Here is a 26,340-nt window from a genome sequence, read left to right on the forward strand (position 1 = left end):
ATGAGACCTTACTGGATAAACCAGTTCTGATTGCCAGTCTTTGATCCGGATTACCTGGCAAGAGAGGAGGAGTCAGAGGAGGGTAAATTTCTCTTCTCAGATCGGAATAGAAATTGCAGTTCAGAAGTACATATGCCATCGATTCGGGGACCCCCACCTGACGTGGGCCCATGTTGTACAGCTGTTTGTGAAACATTAAATCTTGCAAGTGGAACGCTCTGCAAGCTTGTATGTTCTTAATGGGATGACGTGTGTCTGTGTCTGTGTCTCTGGCCCTTCCTGTGAGCTTTCCAGAGGCATCTGGCCGGCCGGCGGTTGTTGTTGATGATTTATTATATTTGTTAAACAATGAATGCTAGACTAGCAGACCACCCCAACCACCGTCATCCAGAAAAGCAGTTCTTTCAGTCTCTTCCCCCCACCTCAGAAAGAGAGAGATCCTCTGCTTTCTTTCTCTGAGCCTTTCATCTTCTTTCCCCAGTTTTGGGGTCATCCCCAGCACCCCGCTGGCCATCCACACCCCTCTGATGCCAAACCAGAGCATCGATGTGTCTCTTCCTCTCAACACCCTGGGACCAGTCATGAAGATGGAGCCTCTCAACAACCTCCAGGTGTGGAGTGGGGCTGGGGTGGAGGAGAATTGGGGAAGGGGCATTGGCGAGGGAAGAAGAGCCTGGGATGTCTGGGGTTTGCAGAGGGGGGAAAGGGGAAAGCAGTCGTAGCAGAATCTTCAAGCTTTTTGAAGCACCGTCTGGGGAACAAGGCAAGCTTTCTCTCTTCCCACTCTGGTCAAACTAGAATAGGGTTGAGAACAAGCTAACCACACGTTGACGGAACTCCCATCAGCCCCTGCCAAGCATGGCCATTGGTCGGTTGTGATGGGCATCCACCAATACCTAGCAAGCACTGTGTTGGCTATCCCTGACCTGGAACCTGGGGTTATCCAGTGACTTTGTTGATGCTTGTCACAGGCAGAAGGAAGGACTTCACTTGATGGTCTCGCTCTCGTTTTGGACAGATACCTATTCATAGTCTGCAAATGCAGTGGTACCTCGGGTTACATACGCTTCAGGTTACATATGGTTCAGGTTACAGACTCCGCTAACCGAGAAATGGTGCTTCAGTTTAAGAACTTTGCTTCAGGATGAGAACAGAAATCGTGAAGCAGCGGCGTGGCGGCAGCGGGAGGCCCCATTAGCTAAAGTGGTCTTCAGGTTAAGAACAGTTTCAGGTTAAGAACAGATCTCCAGAACGAATTAAGTTCTTAACCCAAGGTACCACTGTAAAGCAATTTATTTTTTTACTAAACTATACTAGACTCAAATGTTTAAATGTTTCATTGCTTGTCCTTGAATCTTCCTGCCACGCCTGCATGCTACTGCTTTAAATAGTTGTTTCCAACTTTGGATTCCCCTCCGCCTGGACATTTCTTTTGTTTCGTTCTTTCTGTTACTATAAACATGGTGAAGTAAATAAAGCAAATTAAATTTAAATGTGAGACGCAGCAGCGACCAAAGCGCATCTCTGGGGCTGCAACTCGCCTGTCTATTCAGATCCAGCTCTCTGTTTGGTTGTGTGACTTGATTGGGGCCAGTGCAGAGGCACCAGATACCTGTGGAGGTTTCGCCCGGCGACAAAATTCAAGGTTAATTAACTGCTTAAGGTGCCGGCTTCTCCTTTCAGCTGTTCTCTCTGGTGCCTTCATGGTTTATTAATGAACCTTCAGGCAGGTGGCTCGAAATAGCAGCCTCGGCGCTTGGAGGCTGTTGCTTTGGTGCCAGGAGGTGCGGCTGTAGCGGTTTCTGCATGTATGTCTTTGGGGAAGATGGGGAGGGGGGTGGAGCTGAAAACATCCTGACAGGCCCCCCAAAATACACCTGCAATGAACCTCAAGGTTCAGGCTGCCTACCTCTGAATCCTAGTTGCCTAGATTTTTGCAGACATTGTGGGCAGATTTTAGCAGGCTGCGGGCGAGGCCTCTGAATTTTGGTTCTCCTGTAGAGAAGAAACAGGATCCATGATGTGGGTTGTCTCCGCCCATCTCATCACTGGCAGGAAGTTAAACTTTTGAGGAATACATCAGAGGCAGGACAACCCCCTAATTCCATATCTACTTCCTGCCTTCACTACTGGTAGAAGGTTTCTTGCCTGCTCTAGGCATGGAAAAGGAAAAGGTGGGAACGCCATCTCAGAAGGGATTTTTCCTTTGTTTCTTCCTTGATCATCTCCTTGCAGGGCTTTGAAGTGGCCCATGTATGCTCACAACAGACCTGCAAGGTAGATTAGGCCTGATAACTAAAGATTCATGGAGTTTAAATCCACATAATGGAACAGGATTCTGGACTTAAGTGGACGCACTCTGATAGCATCCCAGCTAAGGGGACCATCCAGCCGCTCCTTTAAAACCCCTAACAAAGGATTACCCAACCTTTTTACGAGGCTCCCTGTTCTGCTGTTGGCAGCTCAAAGCATCAGAAACATCTTCTTAACGTTTAATCAGAAATGAACAACTGATTTGCTCCTTCACCTTCGGGGCAGCCCTTTGAAACACCTGGAAGCCACAGAACTCAAGAAGCATTTTGAGGAAAACCACCGACAGGAATGGTTCTGAAAAGCATTTTGCAATTCAAGCACACACCCCACCGGCCTCCTTCTTGCCAGCAGAGACCCTCTCTGCTCACTGTTGACTTACTCAAGAAGGGCTCTTAGAAACCTGACATGATAAAAGTTTATAATATTATGCATAGCATGGATAGATAGGTGGAGAAATACTTTTATCTATCATAGCACTACAGCTTGTGGACATCCAATGAAGCTGAATGCTGGAAGATTCAAAACAGATACAATAAAGTCCTCCCATCATACAGGGCATAGTTAGACTATGGAACTCCCTCCCACAGGAGGCAGGGCTGGCCATGAACCTAGATGGCTTTAAAATGTTTAGCCTGGAAAAGAGGAGCCCGAGAGGGCATATGAAAGCCACCTTCCAATATCTCAAGGCCTGTCCCAAGGAAGAGGGAACAAGCTTGTTTTCTCCTGCTCTGGAAGGTAGGACTCAAACCAATGGCTTCAAGTTAAAAGAAAGGAAATTCGGACACCATCAGGAAGAGCATTTTGACAGAGGAATGGTCTCCTTTGCGAGGTTGTAGCCTCTTCTTCCTTGGAGGTTTTCAAGTAGAGGTTGGATGGCCACCTGCCATGAATAATAAAAATTAAAAATAAAAATAAAATTTTATTTGTATCCTGCCCTCCCCGGCCAAAGCTGGGCTCAGAGCGGCTGACAACAAGTGGAAATAGCACAGTGTACATAAAATCACACAGTCAATTAATTAAAATGCATTCTAAAATCAATTCAGAATCAAATTAATGGCAACCAGGGGTTTAGAGTTCTATGAGGATTACAGAAGGAGAGAGAGGGCCAGACTGTGCCCTGGCCAAAGGCCTGGTGGAGCAGCTCCATCTTGCAGGCCCTTCGGAAAGATGTCAAGTCCCGCAGGGCCCTCGTCTCTTGTGACAGAGCATTCCACCAGATCGGGGCCACGGCCGAAAAAGCCCTGGCTCTGGACTGTTTTAGGTGAGATTCCTGCATTGCAGGGGGTTGGACTAGATGGCCCTTGGGGTCCCTTCCAAATCTACAGTTCCATGGGAAAAGATTGGGACAAATTCATGGAGAAGAAGGCTATCAGCCAGGCTACTAGCCTGGATGGCTATGCTCTGCCTCGACGGCTGGAGGCAGCGACGCTTCTGAATAGCAGTTGCAGAAGGAGAGAGGGCTCTTGTGCTGACTGGTTTCCCTTTAGGGCATCTGCTTGGCCACTCTGGGGAACAGGATGCTGGACTCGATGGGTAACTGGCCTGGTGCCGCAGGGCTCTCTATTTACGTCCTTACGCCCTGCTGCTCAATTTATGTCCCTGTTTCAGAGAACGGCCTTTGGGACCCAGATCTTTTCTCGAGAGCTCTTTCCAGGGAGGCAGGCTGCCCTTCTGACTCAGCTTGTGCCTGTTGTATTGACGTTTGTCGGTGGAATGTTCGAATTTGGAACATTTTCTTCGCTCGACATGCTTAGCTGCTTCTTGAGCCACCTGGCACTTGGCACGCTCTTAAAAGACAAGTGCAGCTCACAAGAGCGTTCTGCTTTCTGGCTGGCGCCCCTCCCCCAAAGGGTGGCAGTAGCACGTGTCAGTTTTACTTGGTGCAGAAATTCAGCATTCCAAAATCCCGGAGCTAGTTTTTTGGGCCAAGAGAGAAACTCCAGGAGGGGAGGCGATTTATTTTTATTACAGTAAAATCTATTAATCACCTTCTAAACTGCCACCTCAAGGTGATTTACACATAAGGAAAAAGAGTTTTAAAACAATCAACGCTTTTAAAACAAGACTAACATGTCAACAAGTGGGGACTTGTAGCAAAGTCGCCTTTAACCAGCTGGGAAAGCCTATCGGAACCAAAATGGCTTCAAATATTTCTGGAAAATACAGAATGGGTGCCTGTTGTATCTTAACAGGGATGCTGTTCCACAAAGCAGGGGCAGCCACACTGAAGGCCCTGCTCCGAGATACAGTGGTACCTCGGGTTAAGTACTTAATTCGTTCTGGAGGTCTGTTCTTAACCTGAAATTGTTCTTAACCTGAAGCACCACTTTAGCTAATGGGGCCTCCTGCTGCTGCCACACAATTTCTGTTCTCATCCTGAAGCAAAGTTCTTAACCCGAGGTAATATTTCTGGGTTAGCGGAGTCTGTAACCTGAAGCGTATGTAACCTGAAGCATATGTAACCCGAGGTACTAGTGTACTGCTTCCAAGATCTCTGGAACCTCCTGGATAAGGCTCAACTAACCTTGGTTCTGAGCTGTATAAGGCCTTATATTCTAGTACCAACACCTTGAGCATGGCCTGGTAACAGACTGGCAGCCAGAGCAAATCCTGCAAGCAAAGTGTCCTATGCCGGCAGGAGTTTGCCACCACAAACAGCCTATCTGCCACATTCTGCACTAGCTGCAGCCTCTGGACCAACCCAAGGGTAGCCCCGACATAGAGGGCATCACAGTATTCCAACCAGTGCACAGTTGGCAGTAGAGAGCTGCCAGAAGTAGGGATAATGGGGAGTTGATTAGAGCAGGGTTTCCCAAACTCGGGTCTCCAGCTGTTTTTGGACTACAACGCCCATCATCCCTAGCTGGCAGGACCAGTGGTCAGGGATGATGGCAATTATAGTCCAAAAACAGCTGGAGACCCAAGTTTGGGAAACCCTGGTTTAGAGCATCATTAGGGCCGCGTTGACCAAGTCCGATAAAGTGTGGAAGCCGTGATCCTCTGGATCAGCCTTTCTCAATCTGTGGGTCCCCAGATGTTGTTGAACTACAACTCCCATCACCCCTAGCTAGCAAGGCCAGAGCTCAGGGATGATGGGAGTTGTAGTCCAACAACATCTGGGGACCCACAGGTTGAGAACCGCTGCTCTGGATGTTGCTGGGCTCTCATCTCCCATCATCCCCTGCCATTAGCCATGGGCAGAGACTGCCTTGCTTTAAATGATTGTATGCAAGCTGCTCTGGGAACCTTTTTGGCTGACACGTGGTGTAAAAATGCTCCCAGTTCATTTGGAGTCACTCCCATAATGGGGATAAAACCTATTCCTCACCCTAGAGAGGGGGGACAATTAGTCTCCACTGAGAAAGAGAAGCCGTAAGGGGGTTGCAAGAGGTTGTGATCACCAGCAACACTCAGATGCAGATCTCTCCCCAACATATACACGGCTATATTCCCTAATAGCTGGTGTTCCTGACACTGACGGTAGCCACTGAAGCTCGCCTTTCCTTCTCTGGCATCTCGCTTCTGTCTACTGAGAGCCGTCGGCATCGAGCAAAATAGCAGACTGGCTTGCTGGGCTGGGGGGGGGAGGGGGAAGAGTGGACAGCTGAGGCCCCTGATGGCTACAGCTGCTGCCGCAGTTGCCAGAGAGCCCCAACTTCAAGACAGTGGCATATTTGTGATGCGCTTGGGTTTGGCCATGCCTCGCTGCAAAGCAGAATTGATCCACAAACGTAGCATGCGGCCGTTTGGATAGAGTGTTTATGTACTTTAGGATGAAATGGTTCAAAGCAAAACACCGGCCAGTTGCTGTGTGCCCCTGGCAGAAACCAGCCATGGCTGGAACCCAGTTTTTCAAATTTAACTAGAAGATGTTTCACATGTATTTTGTCAGGGATATCACACAGGCTTATTGGGCAGTGCTTTTGAGGACCCCTCCAGTTCCCTTTCTTACGTGTCGGAACTGCGATAACTCAGAGGCAGTATCCTTTGAGTTTATTGTTGGCAATCGGCTCCCGCCATGCTGGATCCGTGCAAAAACTTTCCAGTGGCAACATATCCCCATACCAGGGCTTTGCCTAGGGATGGTTTTCCAATGAGACTTGTTGTTTCTGCTTCCGTATCAGGGAAGGCAAATAGGTAACTCCATCAGAGTTGAGTTTCTCCATTGTTTCCCACTGCTCTGCTTGCCCCTGTGTTTTGTGTTTATATTGTAATGGCCATTGGCCACAAACAATAATTGAACTTCAACACTGCCCTCCACCAGGCAGGGAGTCTGGAAGGAGGGCAGGATTGCTTTGACTACGGGCACAAAGGGCAGCTGCACAGGAAAGCTTCCTTGTACAGTGGTACCTTGGGTTAAGTACTTAATTCATTTTGGAGGTCCGTTCTTAACCTGAAACTGTTCTTAACCTGAAGCACCACTTTAGCTAACGGGGCCTCCTACTTCTGCTGCGCCGCCAGAGCACGATTTCTGTTCTCATCCTGAAGCAAAGTTCTTAACCCGAGGTACTATTTCTGGTTAGCAGAGTCTGTAACCTGAAGTGTATGTAACCCGAGGTACCACTGTATTGAGTCAGACTCTTGGCCTGGTACTTAGTTCAGTACTGCTCACTACTCACTAGTGACTGGCCCCTTCTGCATTCAGGTCCCTTCTGCATGCAGGTGCTCTTGTCACCCAGCTATTTCCTTTTCCATGGAAACAGAAAGCCCAACTGAACTACTCCCCTTCACTGGAGGTTTTTAAACAGAGGCTGGATGGTCATCTGTCAGGGATTCTTCAGCTGTGATTCCTGCATTTCAGGGGGTTGGTTTGGATGACCCCTGGAGTCCCTTCCTATTCTACGACCCTATGATTGTTTAGGATTTATTTCAGAGTGGCAGTGGAGGATGCAGAGACACATTAAGTGAAAAGAGCAGGGCTTTTTCTCTTAAAAAAATGTTTAGGGGTACTCTCATTTTCCTACTCATATTGAAATACTGCCCCTCAATGAGGCCAAACTCAGATTCACAAAATGTTTAGGGGCATGTGTACCTCTGCGTCCCCCCAGGAAAAAAGCACTGGGAAAGGGGGTGCAGCGTTAAGACCAAAGGGGTTGCTCAGTGCTAAAAATGAGATTGGTGGGGGAATTCTCATTTCCTAGACCACCTTCTGATTCAGTCCCCCCCCCCTAGGAAACCCCATCTCTTCCCCCCGCCCCTTGGTGACCCTTAATTGGAGAAGCGGGTTGCCCATCACTTTCTCCCTCTTTCTTCTTCCTCTTCCTGGCAGGTGGCTGTCAAGAACAACATTGATGTCTTCTACTTCAGCTGCCTTATTCCCCTCAACGTGCTTTTTGTCGAGGATGGCAAAATGGGTAAGTGGGGCCTCTTCGTCGCTTGACCTCAGGCGGAGGGGAAAGTGAGATGTCGAGGAAGGGGGCCAGTCTCTTCTGCTTTCGCCAGATCCAGATACGTCTGGGAACAAGAGTGGCAGAGGGGAGATGGGACGGGTAAAGAGGAAGGATGCCCTTCAAGGCCAAAAAGGATGCGATCGACATTTATTTATTGAGCAATTTATAGCCTGCTTCGTACTTTAAAGCAATCCCTAAGTGGTTTACGGTATCCTAAGCATATCACAAAGAAATACAATGCGATTTCACGTTTTTTAAAAAAGCAGTACAGGATAATATATCATCATAAACACCAGTATAAACTCAAACGACTAATGTTTGGAAGACACACCTCTTTACCTGGCCCCAGTGACACTTGAGAGATTTAGGACACACCCTGTTCTTGTAACTGTATTTTGTTTCAAACTGTTCTTAATATTTTATTTTTGAATTGCTATAACCCACTCTGAGACCTTTTAGTGAAGGGGTGGGTAAGAAATTGAATCACCATCATAATAATCATCATTATTGCTGCTGCTGTTATTATCATCAACATCTACTAGCAAAAAATTGAATCAGTGCCAGAAATGCATTAGCAGCCAGTGGAAGTCAGTGATGATAGCTGTAATAACCTCATGCCTGGAATACTGCCGTGCATCCTATGTGAGGCAGCCCTTGAAGACTGTTTGGAATCTGCAGTAGGTGCAGAATGATGTCACCTGGTTGCTGAGTTACACACCATTTCAGAGTCAGATTATGCCTCTTCACTGTGATCTGCATTTGCTGCCTAGTCGTGTCCAAGTCTGTTTTAAGGCGTTGTCATTGACTTCCGAAGCCTTAAATGGCTCAGGGCCTAAAACACATTTTCCCTTTATGGGCAGCTCAGTCATTGACATCATTGGAGGGGACCCTTCTTGGGGAGCCTCCTGCAAGGTAGGGCCTGAGGGTGGTGATACAGTCAAGGCACTTCTCGGTTGTTTCAACCTCCCTGTGGCACTCTCTGCCACTGGAGGCCTGCCGGTCATAATCTTTACTCCAGTTTCATTGGGTGTAAAAAGGCACACCTGTTCTCTCATTCTTTCTTGAGGTTATTGCCAGTTAGGACTCGGGGGAAATTTCATCATGGAACCATCTATAGGATTGCTGCTGTTTTAGAAAATGGTTTTATATTTTTAATTTACTCTGTTGGTGTTTGACAGTGTGATTTGTGAACCATTAAGGATTTTTAAATTAAGAGCGAAAGAAAACAGCACGACTCTGGATTGACGTGTGACTTAGTGCCCTGGCGGCAGCTTTCTACAGCAACTGTAGCTTCAGAGCAGTCTTCAGCTGAGATTCCTGGATTGCTGGGGGTTGGACTAGATGACCCTTGGGTCCCCTCCAACTCTAAGATTCTATGATTCAATGATAGCCCCACATTATGGTAGTCTAGATTAAGGATGCTTTTCATCTGTTTCTTGCATCTATCCCTCCGGGTGTTGGGTTTCAGAAACTGCACTGCCTGAAATATGGCCCAATGACTGGGGAAAACTAGTCTGGATGGAGAGATGTTAGGTGTCTCAAACGACTCTTGTGTTTCTCCTCTGCCACCCACTAACAGAACGCCAAGTTTTCCTCGCCACATGGAAAGACATTCCAAATGAAAACGAGCTCCAGTTCCAGATTAAAGAGTGCCACCTGAATGCTGGTGAGTGATCTTTTTTTTAAATAAACAGTCCTGCATGTGGGGATCTTTGTTAAGGTTTTATTCAATGCACTATAGTACCATTTTAAACAGCCATGGCTCCCCCCCAAAGGATTCTGGGAGCTGTAGTTTGTTAAGGGTGCAAAGAGTTGTTAGAAGACCCCCATTCGCCTCCCAGAGCTACAAGGGATAGCTCAGTGGGTCGGGTATGAGACGCTTAATCTCACGGTCGTGGGTTCAAGCCCCACATGGAGCAGAAGATTCCTGATGTTGGACTAGATGACCCTCATGGTCCCTTCCAACAATTCTACAAATTCTCAAGAGTTACCTATGATTGAATTTTATACTACTCTGGGCTTCCCATGGGAGCATCCCTTTGGCCACTGTGACAACAGAATGCTGGACTAGATGGTCCCTTGGCCTGATCCAGCAGCCTCTTCTGATGTTCTTATGCTTCATTAAAGGGTTTTTAAAAAATGGTTTCACAACCTTTGGGTTCTGCTAAGCTGGCTGATTGTCTCCCTCCTGTGTTGACGGTGGGGGGGGGGTTTGACTACATGCAGATGGGTGTTTGGAGAATGGTGATGGCGGGGAGCCTCCTGTGGCAGGCACAGTCTATCTAGAACAGTCTCAACCCCTCCCCTGTCTCCCCCTGGAGGATGCTTCCCATTGTGGGCTCCTCCACAAGGTGTGCCTCCTTTATGGAAGGTTCTCCTCGGTCACTCTGGCCTCCCTTAGCCAGTCCCTTTGCCACCGCTGGCAGGTCTTAGGAAGACGTGTTACAGGGAACCCCCCATTTATGCGGTGGTCATGTTCCAAGGCACCACACGTCTAAGGGAGATTGCGTATATCTGAAACACCATTTTAAAAGCCTGCAAATGCCCTGTTCCATCCCTTTTTGTGACGTTTTGGGTCACTTCTGGGTGCGACGTGTGTGCGTGGTTGTGCACACATTGAATGCACCTGTATATCAAGTCCATCCATCCATTGGTCCATCCATCTCAGTACTGTCTACACTGGCAGCAGCTCTCCAAAGTTTCAGACACGAGTCTTTCCCCAACCCTATTTGGAGACGCCCAAGATTGAACCCGGGACCTTCTGCATAGAAAGTATAGCCTGTTCCTTAACCTTGTCCTTATCCTAAAAATAAAGCAGGATTCCATCCTTCATGGTTTGGAACAAAGGTCTAGTTTAACTAGGAATATAGGAAGCAATCTTATACAGAGTCAGACCCTTGGTTCATTTAGTTCTGTATTGTCTACACTGACTGGCAGCAGCTTTCCAAGGTTTCAGGTGCGGGTCTCTCCTAACCTACCCAGAGAAGCCACAGATGGCCTGGAATTTTCTGCATGACCTACATCCCTTCCCTAATCTGCCTTTTATGGAGTCTGCACTCAATTGTCTGCATTGACTGGCACCTGCTCCCCAGGGCTTCAGGGAAGAGTTATTCCCAGCTCTACTTGGATATGCACCGGGGAATGAACCATGCGAAGAACATGGCCCTCCGCCGATCTTTGCCTCTTCCCCTTGTTGGAGATACTTCCGTCTCCAGCGAGCTCAGCAGCCTGATCTCAAAGCACAGAGTAAGTGGAGAGGAGGAGCAGGCTGGGAAGCCGTCCTCTGTAATTGCTACGGGGGCAAGGCATTAGCTTCCGAGATAGGGGAAGCCAGCCAGAACTGATAAGAAGAAACCAAAATCATGTTTATCAGGCATGACCCACTTTTCAGGCTCTCCACAAGCAGAGGGAGACTGGCAGATTCTCTTGCATGCTACTGCTTCCCCAGCGACAGCTTCATCTCAGAGATGCCTCATCTCTCTGCCACGGTTTTCTGGGGTGTGGTGGAGAGGCAGGCAGGGTCTCCCTTCTCCCTGATCTGGGGAGGTGGCTGCGGAGAGCTTTGAAGCACGGAAAGTTTACTGACCATGTTACCACAGCAGGATCAGAGCGGTCCACACTCCAAAAGTCGCTGCTCTTTTGCTCAAGTCCCAAACAAGACAGAGAGCTGAAAAGCTCTGTTTGCACCAGGTGAGCAGGCCTTGCCCAACAAGCAAGGCCTGGAGCTTAAAGCTGTTTTCAGGCAGGGCAACCCCAAGCAGATCTGGTGCAAAAGGAGCTTTTTAAAGCTTGGCTTTGCTAGCTAGGCAAGGCCTGCTTGGTGCTTCAGCTCTGGGAGGCTAGGGATTCTCGTGTGAGATTTCTTCCCACTCACCTGCTAGCCACAAGGCAGCTCCAAGGGTTAGGCTATATGCGATTTTCACGTATACATGTAATCCTTGGAACTGAACCCCTGCATAATACGAGGGATTACAGTGTATGCAGTATATAAATGTGGATGAGAGTATACGCAAGTACACAAAAATCTATTTATCTAGCTTTGTATATATGCATCACACACCCATGCTAAGATTTCCAGCTTGGCAAATTTTGTGCCACAGATTATTCCATTTGCATTCCTAGGAAGAAAATTAAGATCCTGTTAGTTAGCTAGTTTTCTAAATCGCTTCAGTTGCCTTATAATGAAGGCAAAATGTTCTTTTCCCGTGGACTGGGGTTTTTCCTCTCTTTCCCATTCTTGTGCTTCCGTCGACGCCCTCCTCCTGACAGCTGCTGCCTCCCAACCACTTCCCTTGACTTATTTTTTTTTTAATAAAAAAGAGAGAATAATAAAGAGTGTTCCAAGGCGCAATTATCATCACGCAGGAGAACAAAAGGCAGCCTGCGGTTTCCGAAGTAGGAAGGTCACACAATAGCAGGCGCCTGGGAGGGGTCTTGAAGTCAATGGATGCTCAACACACACACACACACATTTCCCTGCCTTTGGAGCTGTTTCGAGCAATCAATAGCAAGTTGTTGGTTTTTTCCTTGTTCCTGGGCTGCCCCCTCCCGCCCCGTGCGAGAGCCACCCCTTTCGGCAACGACAAGGTCACCCTCTGCGGATGACTAAGCTCTTGAAACATGTCAGCAAAGCCATACACATTACAATTAAGTAAACAGTGGCAGCGCTGCCCTCCTTTGTGCTGCTATCAGCCGGGGGTTTCGTTTTCCACATGTCAAAGTAACTTCACTGAGCGGCAACCGGGGCGGGCAAGAGGCTCTATTTAAAGCCCTGTCGTTGCTTGCGAGAGAGCGGAGGATGGAAGCAGGCGGGGAGGGGGTTTTCATCCCCCCCCCCACACATTGTGTTCTCTTGGAAGCTTCAGAACACCCTTCTTTGAGAAGGGTATCAGCACCCGCTCATGATCCGGCAAGGGCCATTCACGGCTCCATGCCTGGAGGGAGCGCAGAGAGGCACAGTGGGGAGAAGTGAGAGGCCGGTCACCTCCCCTTGAGAAAAAGGATCTGGTGGAGTTGAGGAAGAGAAAGGGAGCCAAAATTATCAAGGAGCAGCGTATGGTACCTTTTGGTTTAGAGCAGGGGTGGCCAACTCCCAAGAGATTGCGATCTACTCACAGAGTTAAAAACTGGCAGTGATCTACCCGCTTTTTCGGGGGTTCGGGTCAAAGTTGTTGAGTTCTTACAGGGAGGAGGTAAAGTGTTGAGCTTTTTCTAGGGGAGCCACAGTTGTTCAGCTTCTTTGGGGGAGCCAGTGATCTACCACTGATCTACCACAGACGTCCAGTGATCCAGCGGTAGATCACAACCTACCTGTTGGACATGCCTGGTTTAGAGAAAAGGCAAGGAAGAGGTGGCACAATAGCAGCTTGTAATGTTATGCCCAGCATGGAAAAAGTGGACAGAGAATAGTTCCCCCCCCCCCTTTACTAATGCTAGAACTCGGGACAGAGAAAAGAAAGGACTTCTTCACAGAGCGCAGAGTTAAACTCTGGAACTCCTTCCCACAGGAGGCCGTGATGGCCACCCACTTGGGTGGCTTTAAAAGAGGATTGGACAGATTTGTGGAGGAGAAGCAGTCAAGGCTTCCCCCTAAGACTTCTGGGAGCTGTAGTTTTTGTTAAGAGTGCTGAAGGCTGTTAAAAGGTAAAGGGACCCCTGACCATAAGGTCCAGTCGTGGCTGACTCTGGGGTTGCGGCGCTCATCTCGCTTTACTGGCCGAGGGAGCTGGCGTACAGCTTCCGGGTCATGTGGCCAGCATGACTAAGCCGCTTCTGGCAAACCAGAGCAGCGCACGGAAACGCCTTTTACCTTCCCACCGGAGCAGTACCTATTTATCTACTTGCACTTTGGCGTGCTTTCGAACTGCTAGGTTGGCAGGAGCAGGGACCGAGCAACAGGAGCTCACCCCATTGTGGGGATTCGAACCGCCGACCTTCTGATCAGCAAGTCCTAGGCTCTGTGGTTTAACCCACAGCGCTACCCGTGTCCCTGCTGAAGTCTGTTAGGAAACCCCTATTCCCTTTCCAGAGCTACAATTCCCAGAGTTCCCTGTGGGGAGGTATTGATCATTCAGTCACTTTGAGAATTGTAGCTCTAGGAGGGGAACAGAGGTCTCCTAACAACCCTCAGCATCCTTAACAAACTACAGCTCCCAGAATTCTTCTGGGGAAGACATGACTGTTTCAAGTTGCATCGTAGCGCTTTGAGTGTGCCAAGTGAGTATGGTGCCAGTCACAGAATATTAATTGCATGTTTGAAATAGTGGGCTGGACTGCTTTTCTAGAATCGGTAAGCTATGGCCTTGTGGTGCTCGTTGCTTTAAGGAATTGGCTTTCTCGTGCGCTGCTTTGACAGGCTCTGTGTCTGGGAAGCGGCTTACAAATCCATTAGATAGACAAATGGACCTTCCTGTTTGCCAGGCCATGTACTCTCTCTCTCTCCCCCCCCCCCTCCAACTTTAGGCCTGAGGGATCTCTAATGCTGTTTGTGCAGATTTAGGCAGCGGAGAAAGGAGCCGGCATCAGATCGGCAACTCTTTGGTCCCCTGCCCTGTTTGCCGAGGGCTCAGCACCACTCGGAGCAGGTGCCTGCTTATGAAGACAGCGGGGCCCCTCTGCCACCGGTCACGTGGGCCCGAGCCGTTTTGCCTTGTGTGTTAGGCACTGCCGGGCAGCGTTGCCTAGCAACGCTTCCTCGTTCCCTCCGAAGCTGACATCAGCCTTGGCATGACAGTGCCGGGAAGCGGAGGTTGGGGCGGCGGGGGGAGCTGGCATTGCTACCTGTGAATGAAAGGGAAGAACTCCGAATCTCCCAGCGCACGCCCTTCGTAGTATTTTTCAATGGCTACTCGCCACAAAGGCTAATGCTCCACAGTCGGAGGCAGTGATGCTTCTGGAAACCGCAGGAGGGGAAGATGCTCTTCTACTCAGGTCCTGCTTGCGAGATTTCCTTTGGAGCATCTACTTGGCCACTGTGAGAACAGGAGGCTGGGCTAGATGGACCACTGGCCTGATCCTGCAGGCTGTTCTTCACTTGCGCTGCTGACTGCTAGGTGCTGCTGGACAGGATGTGATACCCCATGGAGCTTGCAGGCGCTGCCGATTTTGGATCACCCTCCCTGGTGCCTGCCAAACAATATTTTTCTTCGGCACCCTGAGCATCAAAAGTGCTGACATCGGCTTGTGGTTTTCTTCCAGCATCCCTAATTTTAAAAAAATACTTTGTTATTTTGTTTTGTCACTGTTGCTTTGCACCATTCCGAGATCCATCTGTGTGAAAGGGAGCATAAGGTAAAGGGACCCCTGACCATTAGGTCCAGTCGTGGCCGACTCTGGGGTTGCGGCGCTCATCTCGCTTTATTGGTTGAGGGAGCCGGCGTTCAGCTTCCGGGTCATGTGGCCAGCATGACTAAGCCGCTTCTGGCAAACCAGAGCAGCACACGGAAACACCGTTTACCTTCCCGCCAGAGCGGTACCTATTTATCTACCTGCACTTTGACGTGCTTTCAAACTGCTAGGTTGGCAGGAGCAGGGACCCAGCAACGGGAGCTCACCCCATCGCGGGGATTCGAACCGCCAACCTTCTGATCGGCAAGTCCTAGGATTTGTGGTTTAACTCACAGCGCCACCCATGTCCCAAAAGGGAGCATAGAAATCTATAAAAGAAATGGAATGATAAATACTGCAAAGCCAGCGTCGCAGTCTCCGAACCAACTGCGGGGTTTTAGGGGACGGGGGTGTTGGCTGGCTTTTTTCAAACTGCCCTTCTCGGTTTGGCCCATTTCAGACAGTGGGCAGGTTCCAATGCATGTCTTGATTTTTTTTAAAAAAAAACAAATACATTCCCAAAACTAATCCTTTTTGAGGCCTTTCCGTGCCTCTCGCTCACAATTCTGGTGACCTCATAAGGTCAGTTGCTATGAAGGCTGGCAGGCTCAGCCATTTAAATGGGTGGAGATCAGTCAATGGAAACTTCAGTGGCTCGGCAAAAGAATTAAGATGTGAAGCATCAGGGCAGAGAAATGACCCTGACAGCCTTACCCCTTTCTTTCTTTCTTTCTTTCTTTCTTTCTTTCTTTCTTTCTTTCTTTCTTTCTTTCTTTCTTTCTTTTAAATAATTTTTATTAACAGGCCAATCAAATCACATTAATTCCAAATCACATTAGTTCCAAATTATACAGCCAGATTTTTACAATTTTGTTGGGGCTACCCATACTTCAAGCTCCGAAAGGGGTCCAAACATCTCTCTTGCTACTGCTTTAATTAAACAGTTCTATCCAGTTCTGTCCAGATAGTCTTTTTGTTATTTTCTTCATCTTCTTGTTGTTATCATATCTCTGATAATCTTCACAAGCGGGTTGAAAACAAACAACTCCTGTGTGGGTTTTACACTCCAAGAGTCATATGACATAAAGGACAGACGCCATTTCCACACCTCCATTAAGAACATTCCCAGTCTGTCCGTTGCTTTCCACAGGCTTGCCAATCTATATCTCAGGGGGCCCTGCCGAGTCAAGATAACATTCCGATAACCATACATTCACATTCCAATGACCCTGGTCCTCCTCCCCCTCGTCCTCCTATAGGCAAGCCTGTCTTAACGAAACTCCATTTGTAACTGCGTCATAAAACTTTCCTTCCATTCCCCGATGTTTCCACCAGTCCTCTCTTTGATCAGTAATTCATTTCCACACAGTTCTTGATATCCTGCTTGTGATTAGTAATTTGCAACGATTCTTCTCTCTGGAGGGGAGGGTTATTGGTACTCACATAAGACAAAAAAAAAGAAAAGTTTTTTCCTCCCCCCCTTTCCGTTTCACTCCAACATACTTTTTAATGTTAATACTTTTAATTCACTTTTAATGATGATTCTTCACTTGATTTATTGTCCAGCCCGTCGCTCTGCTCACAGAGATCCCATTAATCAGCAGTCTTTACTCCCGATCTTCACTTGATGTATGTGCATTAGCTTCTTTCCAATTATATATTTTGAGCTAATGCGAACCAGTGCGCGATTAGAGACAGCGTCAGGGAGAGCCGACCTCACCCGAGGGCTTCGTGCCAAGTGCCCACACCCCCTTCTTTCGAATCCGGGGGTGAATTATGGACACAGCTGGCAAGGCAGTCCCCCCCATTCCCTTGGGGGGGGCAAGGGAGGCTGCATACTCCCCATATCAGCCTCTTAATTACCTCGTGTGGGTCAGAGAGATGTTATTGTCGACCATCTTCCAATGCGCCCCCTGGTGGCCCCCCTTACCCGTTTCTTTTTTGAAGCTCCTCTCTTGTTTCTGATTTGGCCAGGGGAGAAAAAAATATCAAACTTTAAAATGGCTTTTCCTTCCTACTGGAGCCAGGCTCTCTCATTTGCAGGCTTCCGGGGGCCGCGTGGTGGTAGTGTGCAGGGCCAGAGGGAAAAGTCGGTGGGGCACTGGAAGCGACTCTTACTGTTTTGTAGTAGGCTGTCTTCTAGCCTCTCCAAACTCAGAAGTCTCAATAGTGTAGTCTGCATGAGTGTGTGTGTGCGCACACACAGACACAACCACCCCTTTCCATCATACTTCATGCAAGTAAGAGATGCAATTGTAGTTCAGAGACACATTGGTAAGCAACAGCACTTGGGTGCAGGGATTCTTGTCCCTGTGAGGCATTATCCATCTGCCACAAACACCTCTCTTTTACAGGGGAGGTGTCCTGGTTGATCTGGGGCTGGCAGTGACCACTCATAAGTTAACGTGCTGGACACTAATATTACATGGTATTGTATTTATGTATATCCTGCTTCCCCACATCCCCTAGACAGGAACTCAAGGCAGCTTCCACAAATTAAAGCAACACAGAAAATATAAAAAGCTGAAAACAAATAAAAGATAACCATCAAAAATGAATTAAACTCTTAACAGAATTAAAACAACACAAAAAACTAATCTATTAAAATACGGTTAGTAAGAACAGCATGGGAAAGGGCTGCCTGACATAATTTCCCTCCTAAAAAGTAAGGGGAAATGTGTGTGCGTCTTATGGAGTGAATGCAGGCTGCGCAGCTATCCCAGAAGCCAGAACAGCAAGAGGGATCGCTGCTTTCACTGCGCAGCGATCCCTCTTGCTGTTCTGGCTTCTGAGATTCAGAGTATTTTTTCCCTTGTTTTCCTCCTCCAAAAATTAGGTGCATCTTGTGGTCTGGTGCGTCTTATAGAGCGAAAATACGGTAAATTTGGGGAGTTGGCTTTTGCTAGGCGCTAGTCCCCTCGCAGGGTAGGATGAGGTGGACTTGGCGAGTTTCCCACCCTGCTCCCAAAGCCCCATGATTGCAGCCTGCTGTGTCACCAGCTGTTTTGCAGCTGCATTTTTAGGTGGGCTGTGCAAGTGTCATTTCCCTGGATAAAGTTGTATGGAGGGATGGGGCCTTTAGCCCTGGGAAGAGATAGGCACTTGTGTTGTGTCTCTGTTTCCACGGCGACCAAAGACAGGGAAGCCCATCAGATTGTGAACATGGTGTGTGTGTGTGTGTGTGTAGATAGATGAGTGAGTGAACCTTGTATGACCCCCTGCAACCAGCCACTCCAGAGTCTAGCTGGGTGTGAGGCATTGATCTGGCCCACCCGGCAGTGCCTTCCACATTCTGCACCTGGGGAAGCCCAGCTCCCGTGCTGCGAAGGCGTGCATAGCCAGCATTTTGTGGGGAGGATGCTGTGTCGCGAAATGTGGAGTTTCCTGGCAGTTAATGAGAGAGTTGCACGTTAAGCAGAGCTCTGGGGAAGTGAGGCTAGTCAACGGTGTGAGGATGTTTCTTGATGGCACTGCAACTGAACAGCACTCGAATGTTTCCGGGGGTGAGGTCTTTATGTCTCTCCTCTGTGCACACCCACTCACGCACATCCGGCCTCCGGAGAGTGTGTCAGGAGCAATGCACAGAAGAAGAGTCTGCTGGGCGAGGTCAGGGGCCAGTCTAGCCCTTGTTTTCACAGTGGCACCCCCACCCCGGTGAAGCACATTACTGGCTTGGATCCTTCGTGTGATCTAATGAGGTTTTTCTTCCTTGTTTGCCCTTCCGCCCAGACACCGTTTCCAGCAAGCTCCAGAACAACAACGTCTACACCATCGCCAAGAGGAACGTGGAAGGACAGGACATGCTGTACCAATCCCTGAAGCTCACCAATGGCATTTGGATCTTGGCTGAGCTGCGCATTCAGCCAGGGAACCCCAACTACACGGTAAGACCCCCAATGGCAGGGCTGGCCTGGGAATATTTGGCAGAACATGCACCAGAACATGCAAACAGAGACACAAGGCAACCTAATGGTGGGGCCGGCCCTGTGTCTGGGGGAAGAAAAGGCACGATAAATATCTGCCTTCCAATTTATTTGTTCATTGTAGAGAATCTCAATGTGGTTTACAAAAAGAAAAATCGGTAAAAGCAATTAAAAAGAACAATTCGGATCATTTAGGAAAATTGAGACCCGTACTAAACTAAAAACATATCAACATTTAGCATGTCTGGGTAGGCATTTCTCAACAGAAATGTTTTCAGCAGGTGCCGAGAATTGAACAGCGAAGGCACCTGGCTGGTGCCAATCGGTTAGGAGTTCCAAAGTTTAGGTGCCACGGTGCCGAAAATTTGATTTTGTGCAACTGTGGAACGAATATGATGTGCCCCTGTAACAGTGCCAGTTCCGCAGATAGAAGCTGTCGAGTGGCAAGGCGATCTTGCAGGCAAACTGGTCCAAAGTTGTTTAGGGTTTTACATACTGATAGTAACACCTTCAGCATGACCCAGCCGCCAGCAGGTCTTGGGGCAGAAGTGTTAAGGGCTGACAGGGTCTTGCTCGAGTCAGCAATTATGCCGCAATAACTTGTAAACCTCAGTTTGGGGAAGGAGGAGGGAGGAAAACGAAGGCCTTTGAAACCTGTCTCAGCAATTTTATGCACTCCCCCCCCCACCTCCTAGGTGCCTTCAAATAAACCAGCCCCCTTCCCTTCTTCTCATGCCTCCTTTTCTCCCACAGCTCTCTCTGAAATGCCGAGCTCCCGAAGTCTCCCAGTACGTCTACCAGGTCTACGACGCCATTTTGAAAAACTAAGCCCGTCGAAGGCGCCGCCGCTGCTGACGGCCGGCCTCACCGTGCAGGGATATCAGGACGGGGCTGACTCCAGACACTCTGCCGCCCCCTTTTTGCCGGTGCAGGCCCAGAACCCTCTTGGCGTGGGGGGGAGGGGGGAAAAAGCTCTGTGTTGTTGTCTAAGATCTCGGTGCAACGCGCTGAGGCAAAACCAAGGTAGCGAGTAGTGTCCACGTTGCTGGTAACTGTAGGGGGGATGTTGTCCCATTTGATACTTTTAGCATCTGTGAGGAGTTTGTAACCACTTTTTTTGCACCACCCGTTGTTTTTCTTTTTCTTTTTGTAATATAATTTCATTTTCCCGCCAGTCCCGTTGCCACGTCTTGTCTCGCTCATCCGTTCCCCGTGGGGCTTCTCCATCTCGTGCCAATGCTTTGCGTTTTCTTGAACCACTGTAGGCCTCTAGTTGACACTTCAGAACATGCAGTCTCATTTTAAACACTCGAGAGACACACGCACACACACACACCAGCTCTGCCCAGCCTGAGAAAAACATACACATCGCACTTTATTCTTTTACATTTGTGTACTTATGATGATGACGAAGATGATGATATTATTATTTTTCTGCAATTAAACCAGCTGTCTCAAACAGGCGAGGCTGAAGGAAGGGGCATCTGAAAGAGACTAGCCTTGTAAGAAACAACACTGAGTATTGGTCAATTTGGTCTTTAGGAACTGGCACATCGTCCCCCCTTAAATTTGAAGTGTGCTCTCTCCCCACCCTGGTTGAAAATCCTGCCTGCTGCAAACATAGCAGTCTTTCCTGACCCATGGAGCTTTTCAGCATGAGCAAAGGACCACCCAGAGCTGTGTCTTCAGCTGGGAAGAGCCTCCATTTCTAGGGAACCTCAGGAGGTGTGAAAGGTCAGAGAACCAGCTCCAATATGCGCCTGCATGCATCTCACAAAAGCTGCTTTCCGGGGCTGCATTTAATGCGGCTGCCTTTCCTGATGGTACGGCGCATGTTTGGCATTATTAAGGAAGTGTGGGGCCCTCTCCACGTAGGGGCCAAATCCTTCCTCAAGGCCGAGTTGGGGGCAGTCAAAGAGGCACCCAGTTCAAACTGCTGGCTGGCATCTGTTATCGAGGGTGGTGGTGGTGGTGGGGCATCTGTGGCTCCTCTGGAAGGTGTCACTGGGCTCTGACTCCTATCGGCCCTTGCAGGCAGGACGGCTGATGGTCAGGGAAGGTGGGAAGATGGAGTCCAGCAATATCCAGGGAGGGAGCGCGCACATTTTGCCTACCCCTAAGCTTAAATGTGCCCCATTACTGAGGAAAGGTTAAGATGGTCCTCCCTTTCATGCCCGCTTTCCTACTGCCACCTCCTCGCTTCACCTTAGAGTGCAGATCCTCAATATCCAAGGGCCCTCTGTGCATGTACAGTGTTTGGATCAGCGCCTGCTTCATTCACACCCCCACCCTCCCGTTAGCTTTCGGCAGAAGATGGAGGCGCCTTCCTTCTTCTGCAAGAAGGAGAAAAAGAGAAGAAACAGGAGAAGAAACCAGGGATGGCATTAAGCACTGAGGGAAAAGGGGGTAGGGTGGGGTTGATCCAGCCAGCCTTTTGCTGCTTCATTGGCCCCGAATCCACGGCACGGGTCCGGGTCAAATCCAGTGGAATTGACAGGAAAGCTTATTCACCAGAACCGAGCTGGGCAAGGGGGACAGACAAGACTGCTGGGTTGCCATCACTTAAAACCAAAAAAAGACCCTGACGGGGGACAGGACATTTAGAGGGCAAAAATGTGCCAGGCGACTTCCTTTACTGCTGCTTAGAACCACAAAGGAGCTTAGCTCCCCCTAGCAAGAATCATTGACATATAAGGAATCCCATAAGAATAATTTTCACGGTGATGGCTTCGTGGCTGCTGTCTCCCGGGGATCTTGTGTTGTGACCCTTTGGGAAGCGTCAGCCAAGGAGCTGGTCTCCTTTCTGAGGCTCTGAAGGCCCCAAGATGGCTGTCCAACGGGCTCCCTCAAGCAAGCCATGGGGCAGCAGCCCTACACAGGAGCCCCACCCTAGGGGCTCAGTAACTTCACTTTTGCCACCTTCCTCTGATTGCCCATTCCTCTGATTGCTATTGAGCACCAGCGCATGGAGAGGGGGCTGTAGCCTGTGGCGGACTATCTCCCTTCAGGCCTGTTCTTGTGAGGAAAAAGTCAATGTGGCTGCCGTTTGGGTTGCTGCTGCTGCTGAGCTGCTCCAAGAAACAAAATGGGATCTCACAGCAGTTGCTTTTTGGGGCAAGGAGATTTGGGGAGCCTAGCTCAAGCGTCTTAAGGGTTGAGAAGGCCAACAGTGCCTCTGAAATGTTGTTGCTTGGGGCCAAAAAATCTGCAGTAGTGAAAGGTCTGAACTTGGAGGCCAAGGAAAACATTTGGGCCTGATCCCCTCTTCACTCTCTTTTTTGAGCACAAGGCTGCAATTACTCAGCCTTATTGAGGTGTCCCAAAGGGGCTGTGTGAAGCCCCCTCTGGATCAAAGTTTGAAGCACCCTGTGGCCCCACTCTCCCAGTGTGGTGTAGTGGTTAAGAGCGGTAGTCACGTAATCTGGGAAACCGGGTTCGTGTCTCCGCTCCTCCACCTGCAGCTGCTGGGTGACCTTGGGCCAGTCACACTTCTCTGAAGTCTCTCAGCCCCACTCACCTCACAGAGTGTTTGTTGTGGGGGAGGAAGGGAAAGGAGAATGTTAGCTGCTTTGAGACTCCTGAAGGGGAGTGAAAGGCGGGATATCAAATCCAAACTCTTCTTCTTCTTCTTCTTCTTTTAAAAACAAAGGAGAGACATAACACACACCAAGTGACTTTTCCTCCCTGCTGTGTCCTTCAGGAGGTAAAGAATTTAGTGCATCCCGCAAACCACTTCCATAGCAGTTTCAAGAATGGGGGATGTGAAATTCTTGAGGGAGAGATGGGCTGGTGGCAGTAAGCTTTGGGTAACTCTTCCGACTCAGTGTTGGGCCGCATTCAGATTTCAAAAGCGTTATGAGGCCAGTTTAAATAGCCGTGGCTTCCCCAAAAGAATCCAGCCGTTTGTTAAGGGTGCTGTGCATTTTTGGGGGGGGACTCCCCTATTCCCCTCCCATAATTCTGTGTGAAGAAACGATGGACTATTAAACCACTCCAGGAATTGTAATTCTGAGGGGGGAGTGAGGGGGTGGTGTCTCCTTACAACTCTCAGCACCCTCAACACACTACGGTTCCCAGAATCCTTTGAGGGAAGCCATGGCTGCTCAAAGTGGCATCAAGGTGCTTTAAATGTATGTTGTGATTGTGGCCTCAGTGGATCCCAGCAACACCACGCCCAGGGAAAATGGAGCTGCTGAAGACGGAAACAAAATGGCGGGTGCAAGCCCGGGACTTTCCAGAAATGCACCATGCCCCTGTTCTCTCTGTCTCTCTGCTGGGCCTCCTACTGTGTTTCTTTTTGTCTGCATGCTGTGAAGTGTGGGGTGGAGGGTACTTTTTGTTTTTTGCTCAAAATTGCTGCATTCTGAGGCATTTGACTGCGGGGGTGAGGGGGTAGGGGGGGTGGAATGAAGCTTTGCCTTGTATCATCAATAAATGTCATTTACACAGATCTGGCTGCCTGGTGGTGGTGCTTTTGTTCAGGAGGGTGGGACAAGGCCCTAGACTTGCCAGAGCAGGGGACTGGGGTGCAAATGCGGCCGGAACCCTGCCTAATTAGCCCATGTCTAATGGCAGTGGCCTGATTTAAAGAGAGGCGTTCCCGCAGTGTGACATTTCATGTTTCAAGCGTAAAGAATTGCCAGCACAGGCTCTGTACCTGCCTTCTGAGAGCGAAAGCAGAATCAAAATACCACGTTAACGTCAAAGGTAGAATTTCCCTTGAACGTCAGGCTAGAAGGGCAACTGGTATGCATGTTATGGGTAGTGTTCTGCGTTGCAAGTTAAGAGCCGGCCTGCACCACCTGCATGCATGCCTATTTGCAAGGGGCCAGGCGAGCTGTAAAATGTGCTGCAAGGTAATGCCTGATGGTCAAGATATTCTAATGGAACATGGTGTGGATATTTGTAGTGCAGTTCTCATCTTTGTAATGTGAACATCCAGATCTTTCCTCTCACCCATTTTGCAGAGTTCCAGTGATTGCAGGACAGGGAGGGGGGAGATGTAAAACAGCAAGACAGTTCTCAAAAGTTTAAGCGGAATCAGAAATGGTTTACCCCATGTAGGGAGTAGAGATGTGAAGGTCAAGAAGAAGAAGAAGAAGAGTTTGGACTTGATATCCCGCTTTATCACTACCCTAAGGAGTCTCAAAGCGGCTAACAGTCTCCTTTCCCCTCCTCCCCCACAACAAACACTCTGTGAGGTGAATGGGGCTGAGAGACTTCAGAGAAGTGTGACTGGCCCAAGGTCACCCAGCAGCTGCATGTGGAGGAGCAGGGAAGCGAACCCAGTTCACCAGATTATGAGTCTACTGCTCTTAACCACTACACCAGGAAAAAAAATGGAGGGTGGGTCCCAATCCAACTGGTTTTTGGTGGTTCTGAGATCTCTGCTCCCTGCATTCCCCCCCCCCGTTCAGGAATTCTGGGGGTTTTTTTAGGAGGGTGTCAGGGGAAGAGCTTCCTGCCCTCAGTGAGCTGGCAATTAGCTGCGTGTTGGGCATGATTTGGAAGGCGGTTGCACTCAGATCAGAGACTGGCACAGGGAAGCAATGGTGAGCCTCCTGAAGTCTGGAAATCCCGCTTTGTTTCTTGCTAGGCAGCGAATGAATTACCTGGCCCCACACTGCAATGACTCCCCCCTCCCATGGAAGCTGATTGGCAGGAAGCACAAGAGTAGACCGGTTGATCCTGCAGAGATGCAGCAGGGAGGCCCCTCACAGTGGGTGGGTTCTGTGGAACCAAAGCTGTTTTGTTTGGCACCCTGCGTGCTTTGGAAATGGTTTAAAGGTACCCCTGCCCGTACGGGCCAGTCTTGACAGACTCTAGGGTTGTGCGCCCATCTCACTTAAGAGGCCAGGGGCCAGCGCTGTCCGGGTCACGTGGCCAGCATGACAAAGCTGCATCTGGCGAGCCAGCACAGCACACAGAAACGCCGTTTACCTTCCCGCCAGTAAGCGGTCCCTATTTATCTACTTGCACCCAGGGGTGCTTTCGAACTGCTAGGTTGGCAGGTGCTGGGACCGAGCAACGGGAGCGCACCCCGCCGCGGGGATTCGAACCGCAGACCTTTCGATCAGCAAGCCCTAGGCGCTGAGGCTTTTACCCACGCCACCCGCGTCCCCTTGGAAATGGTTAGCCCAGGGGCCAGTTCTGCACCTTGAGCCCCCGAACCTCTTTGACACCCTCCGCTCTTCATGCCCTGCCCTGGTGAGATGAAAGCTCCCACTACAGGGAAGGGAAGGACTTTTTACTATTATAGATATATAAAAGCCAGGCTCCCAGGTATTGTTGCAAAAGAATCCCTGTGGCTGCCTGTCTCCCTCTGCTTTGTTCCTGCTTGTGAATACAAGCAAGTGTCTTCACTCCCTTAAAGGCTTCCGCTCAGGGATTTGGCTGCACTTTCTTCCTCGCCTCAGATCGTCTTGTGATCTCAGCCTCTGCCTTGTTGCTACTGCTGCTGCTGAATCCTGATCATTCTGCAGGCGTCCAGAGTCCACCGAGGTGCCCAGCTGCTGTGGAGAAGAGTTTTCCTCCTCACATGTTTTCTCTCTGTGTGTTGGCAGGAGGATGCAGAATTCAGAGGAGAATTCAACTCCATGAGAATCTCTCCCCACCCCTTTTAAAAATCAAGTTTCTAGTCCATATTGCTGAAGTTTGAAGTCAGGCGTGCGTGTATTCTGCCTTTTAGAAAATCCTCCTGAGGTAGAATACAACAGAACAAAGATGCACATTTATAAAAATTACATTGCTCGTTTCTGTTTTGTTTTGGGATGTATTTGTGCTGGGATCTATTTTATTGTGTTACTCTGCCTGGAAATCTGACCGGTGGTATATATTTACAACAAATACAATTCACACTAAAGCCACAAAATACAAAGAATAAAATGTAGCGGTAAACTGTATCAGAACCGAAAGCCACAGTGATTAAGATTATGGTGATGGTTCAAAATAGCTGAATGGTACCAAATTGATCGAAGCTGATCCAAGTGGAATGTATTCCAGAGTGCTTCAAGTTATAAACGGGGTTTTTTTTTGGGGGGGGGGTGTTTGAGGACAGATAAAATCACTAAAACACTAAAAGTAGAAAAGTAGAAGATTCTCTACTTTTGCTTTGTTGGTATGTGCACAGTTTTGATTCCTTTCGTTTAAATTTTGTTCAGAATGGGCTGGTTTGGTTTTTTCCTGTGTGAAACCTCTGCTGATGTCCCATTCAGGTCTGGTGCCAGATTCCCCAGGGCAAGTCAGGTCAGGAATTTCAGGACCATGGGTAGTTTCAGGGTCACAGATAGGTCCAAGGGGCTGAGAGCAAACCAAGTCTTTTTAGGCCTCTTCCCTCCACCCACACTGCCTCTTATTTAGAAATTAAGGGATACCACACAATGTAAGAT

At 49.0% G+C, this 26,340-nt stretch overlaps 1 protein-coding gene and 1 long non-coding RNA gene across 3 annotated transcripts in view; one reads left to right on the forward strand and one right to left on the reverse strand.

Moving 5' to 3' along the window:
- AP2B1 (adaptor related protein complex 2 subunit beta 1) overlaps positions 1-20,126 on the forward strand; it is a 63,599-nt gene extending 43,473 nt beyond the window's left edge. For both annotated transcript variants that reach the window (XM_082201385.1, XM_082201386.1), the window contains 5 exons: positions 482-611; positions 7,583-7,667; positions 9,283-9,369; positions 18,759-18,913; positions 19,706-20,126. In XM_082201385.1, the coding sequence (XP_082057511.1) occupies positions 482-611; positions 7,583-7,667; positions 9,283-9,369; positions 18,759-18,913; positions 19,706-19,780 (532 nt within the window). In that variant the 3' untranslated portion in view covers positions 19,781-20,126. The remainder of the gene's footprint in view (positions 1-481; positions 612-7,582; positions 7,668-9,282; positions 9,370-18,758; positions 18,914-19,705) is intronic.
- LOC309519691 lies at positions 15,533-17,053 on the reverse strand. The gene is made up of 2 exons (XR_014213966.1): positions 16,960-17,053; positions 15,533-15,745 (listed from the first exon to the last, which is right to left on the reverse strand). It is a non-coding gene; the product is annotated as an uncharacterized lncRNA (long non-coding RNA).
- Positions 20,127-26,340: the final 6,214 nt, after the last annotated feature.

Source organism: Podarcis vaucheri (assembly GCF_965113315.1).
Source record: "Podarcis vaucheri genome assembly, chromosome: 15".
Taxonomy (NCBI): domain Eukaryota; kingdom Metazoa; phylum Chordata; class Lepidosauria; order Squamata; family Lacertidae; genus Podarcis; species Podarcis vaucheri.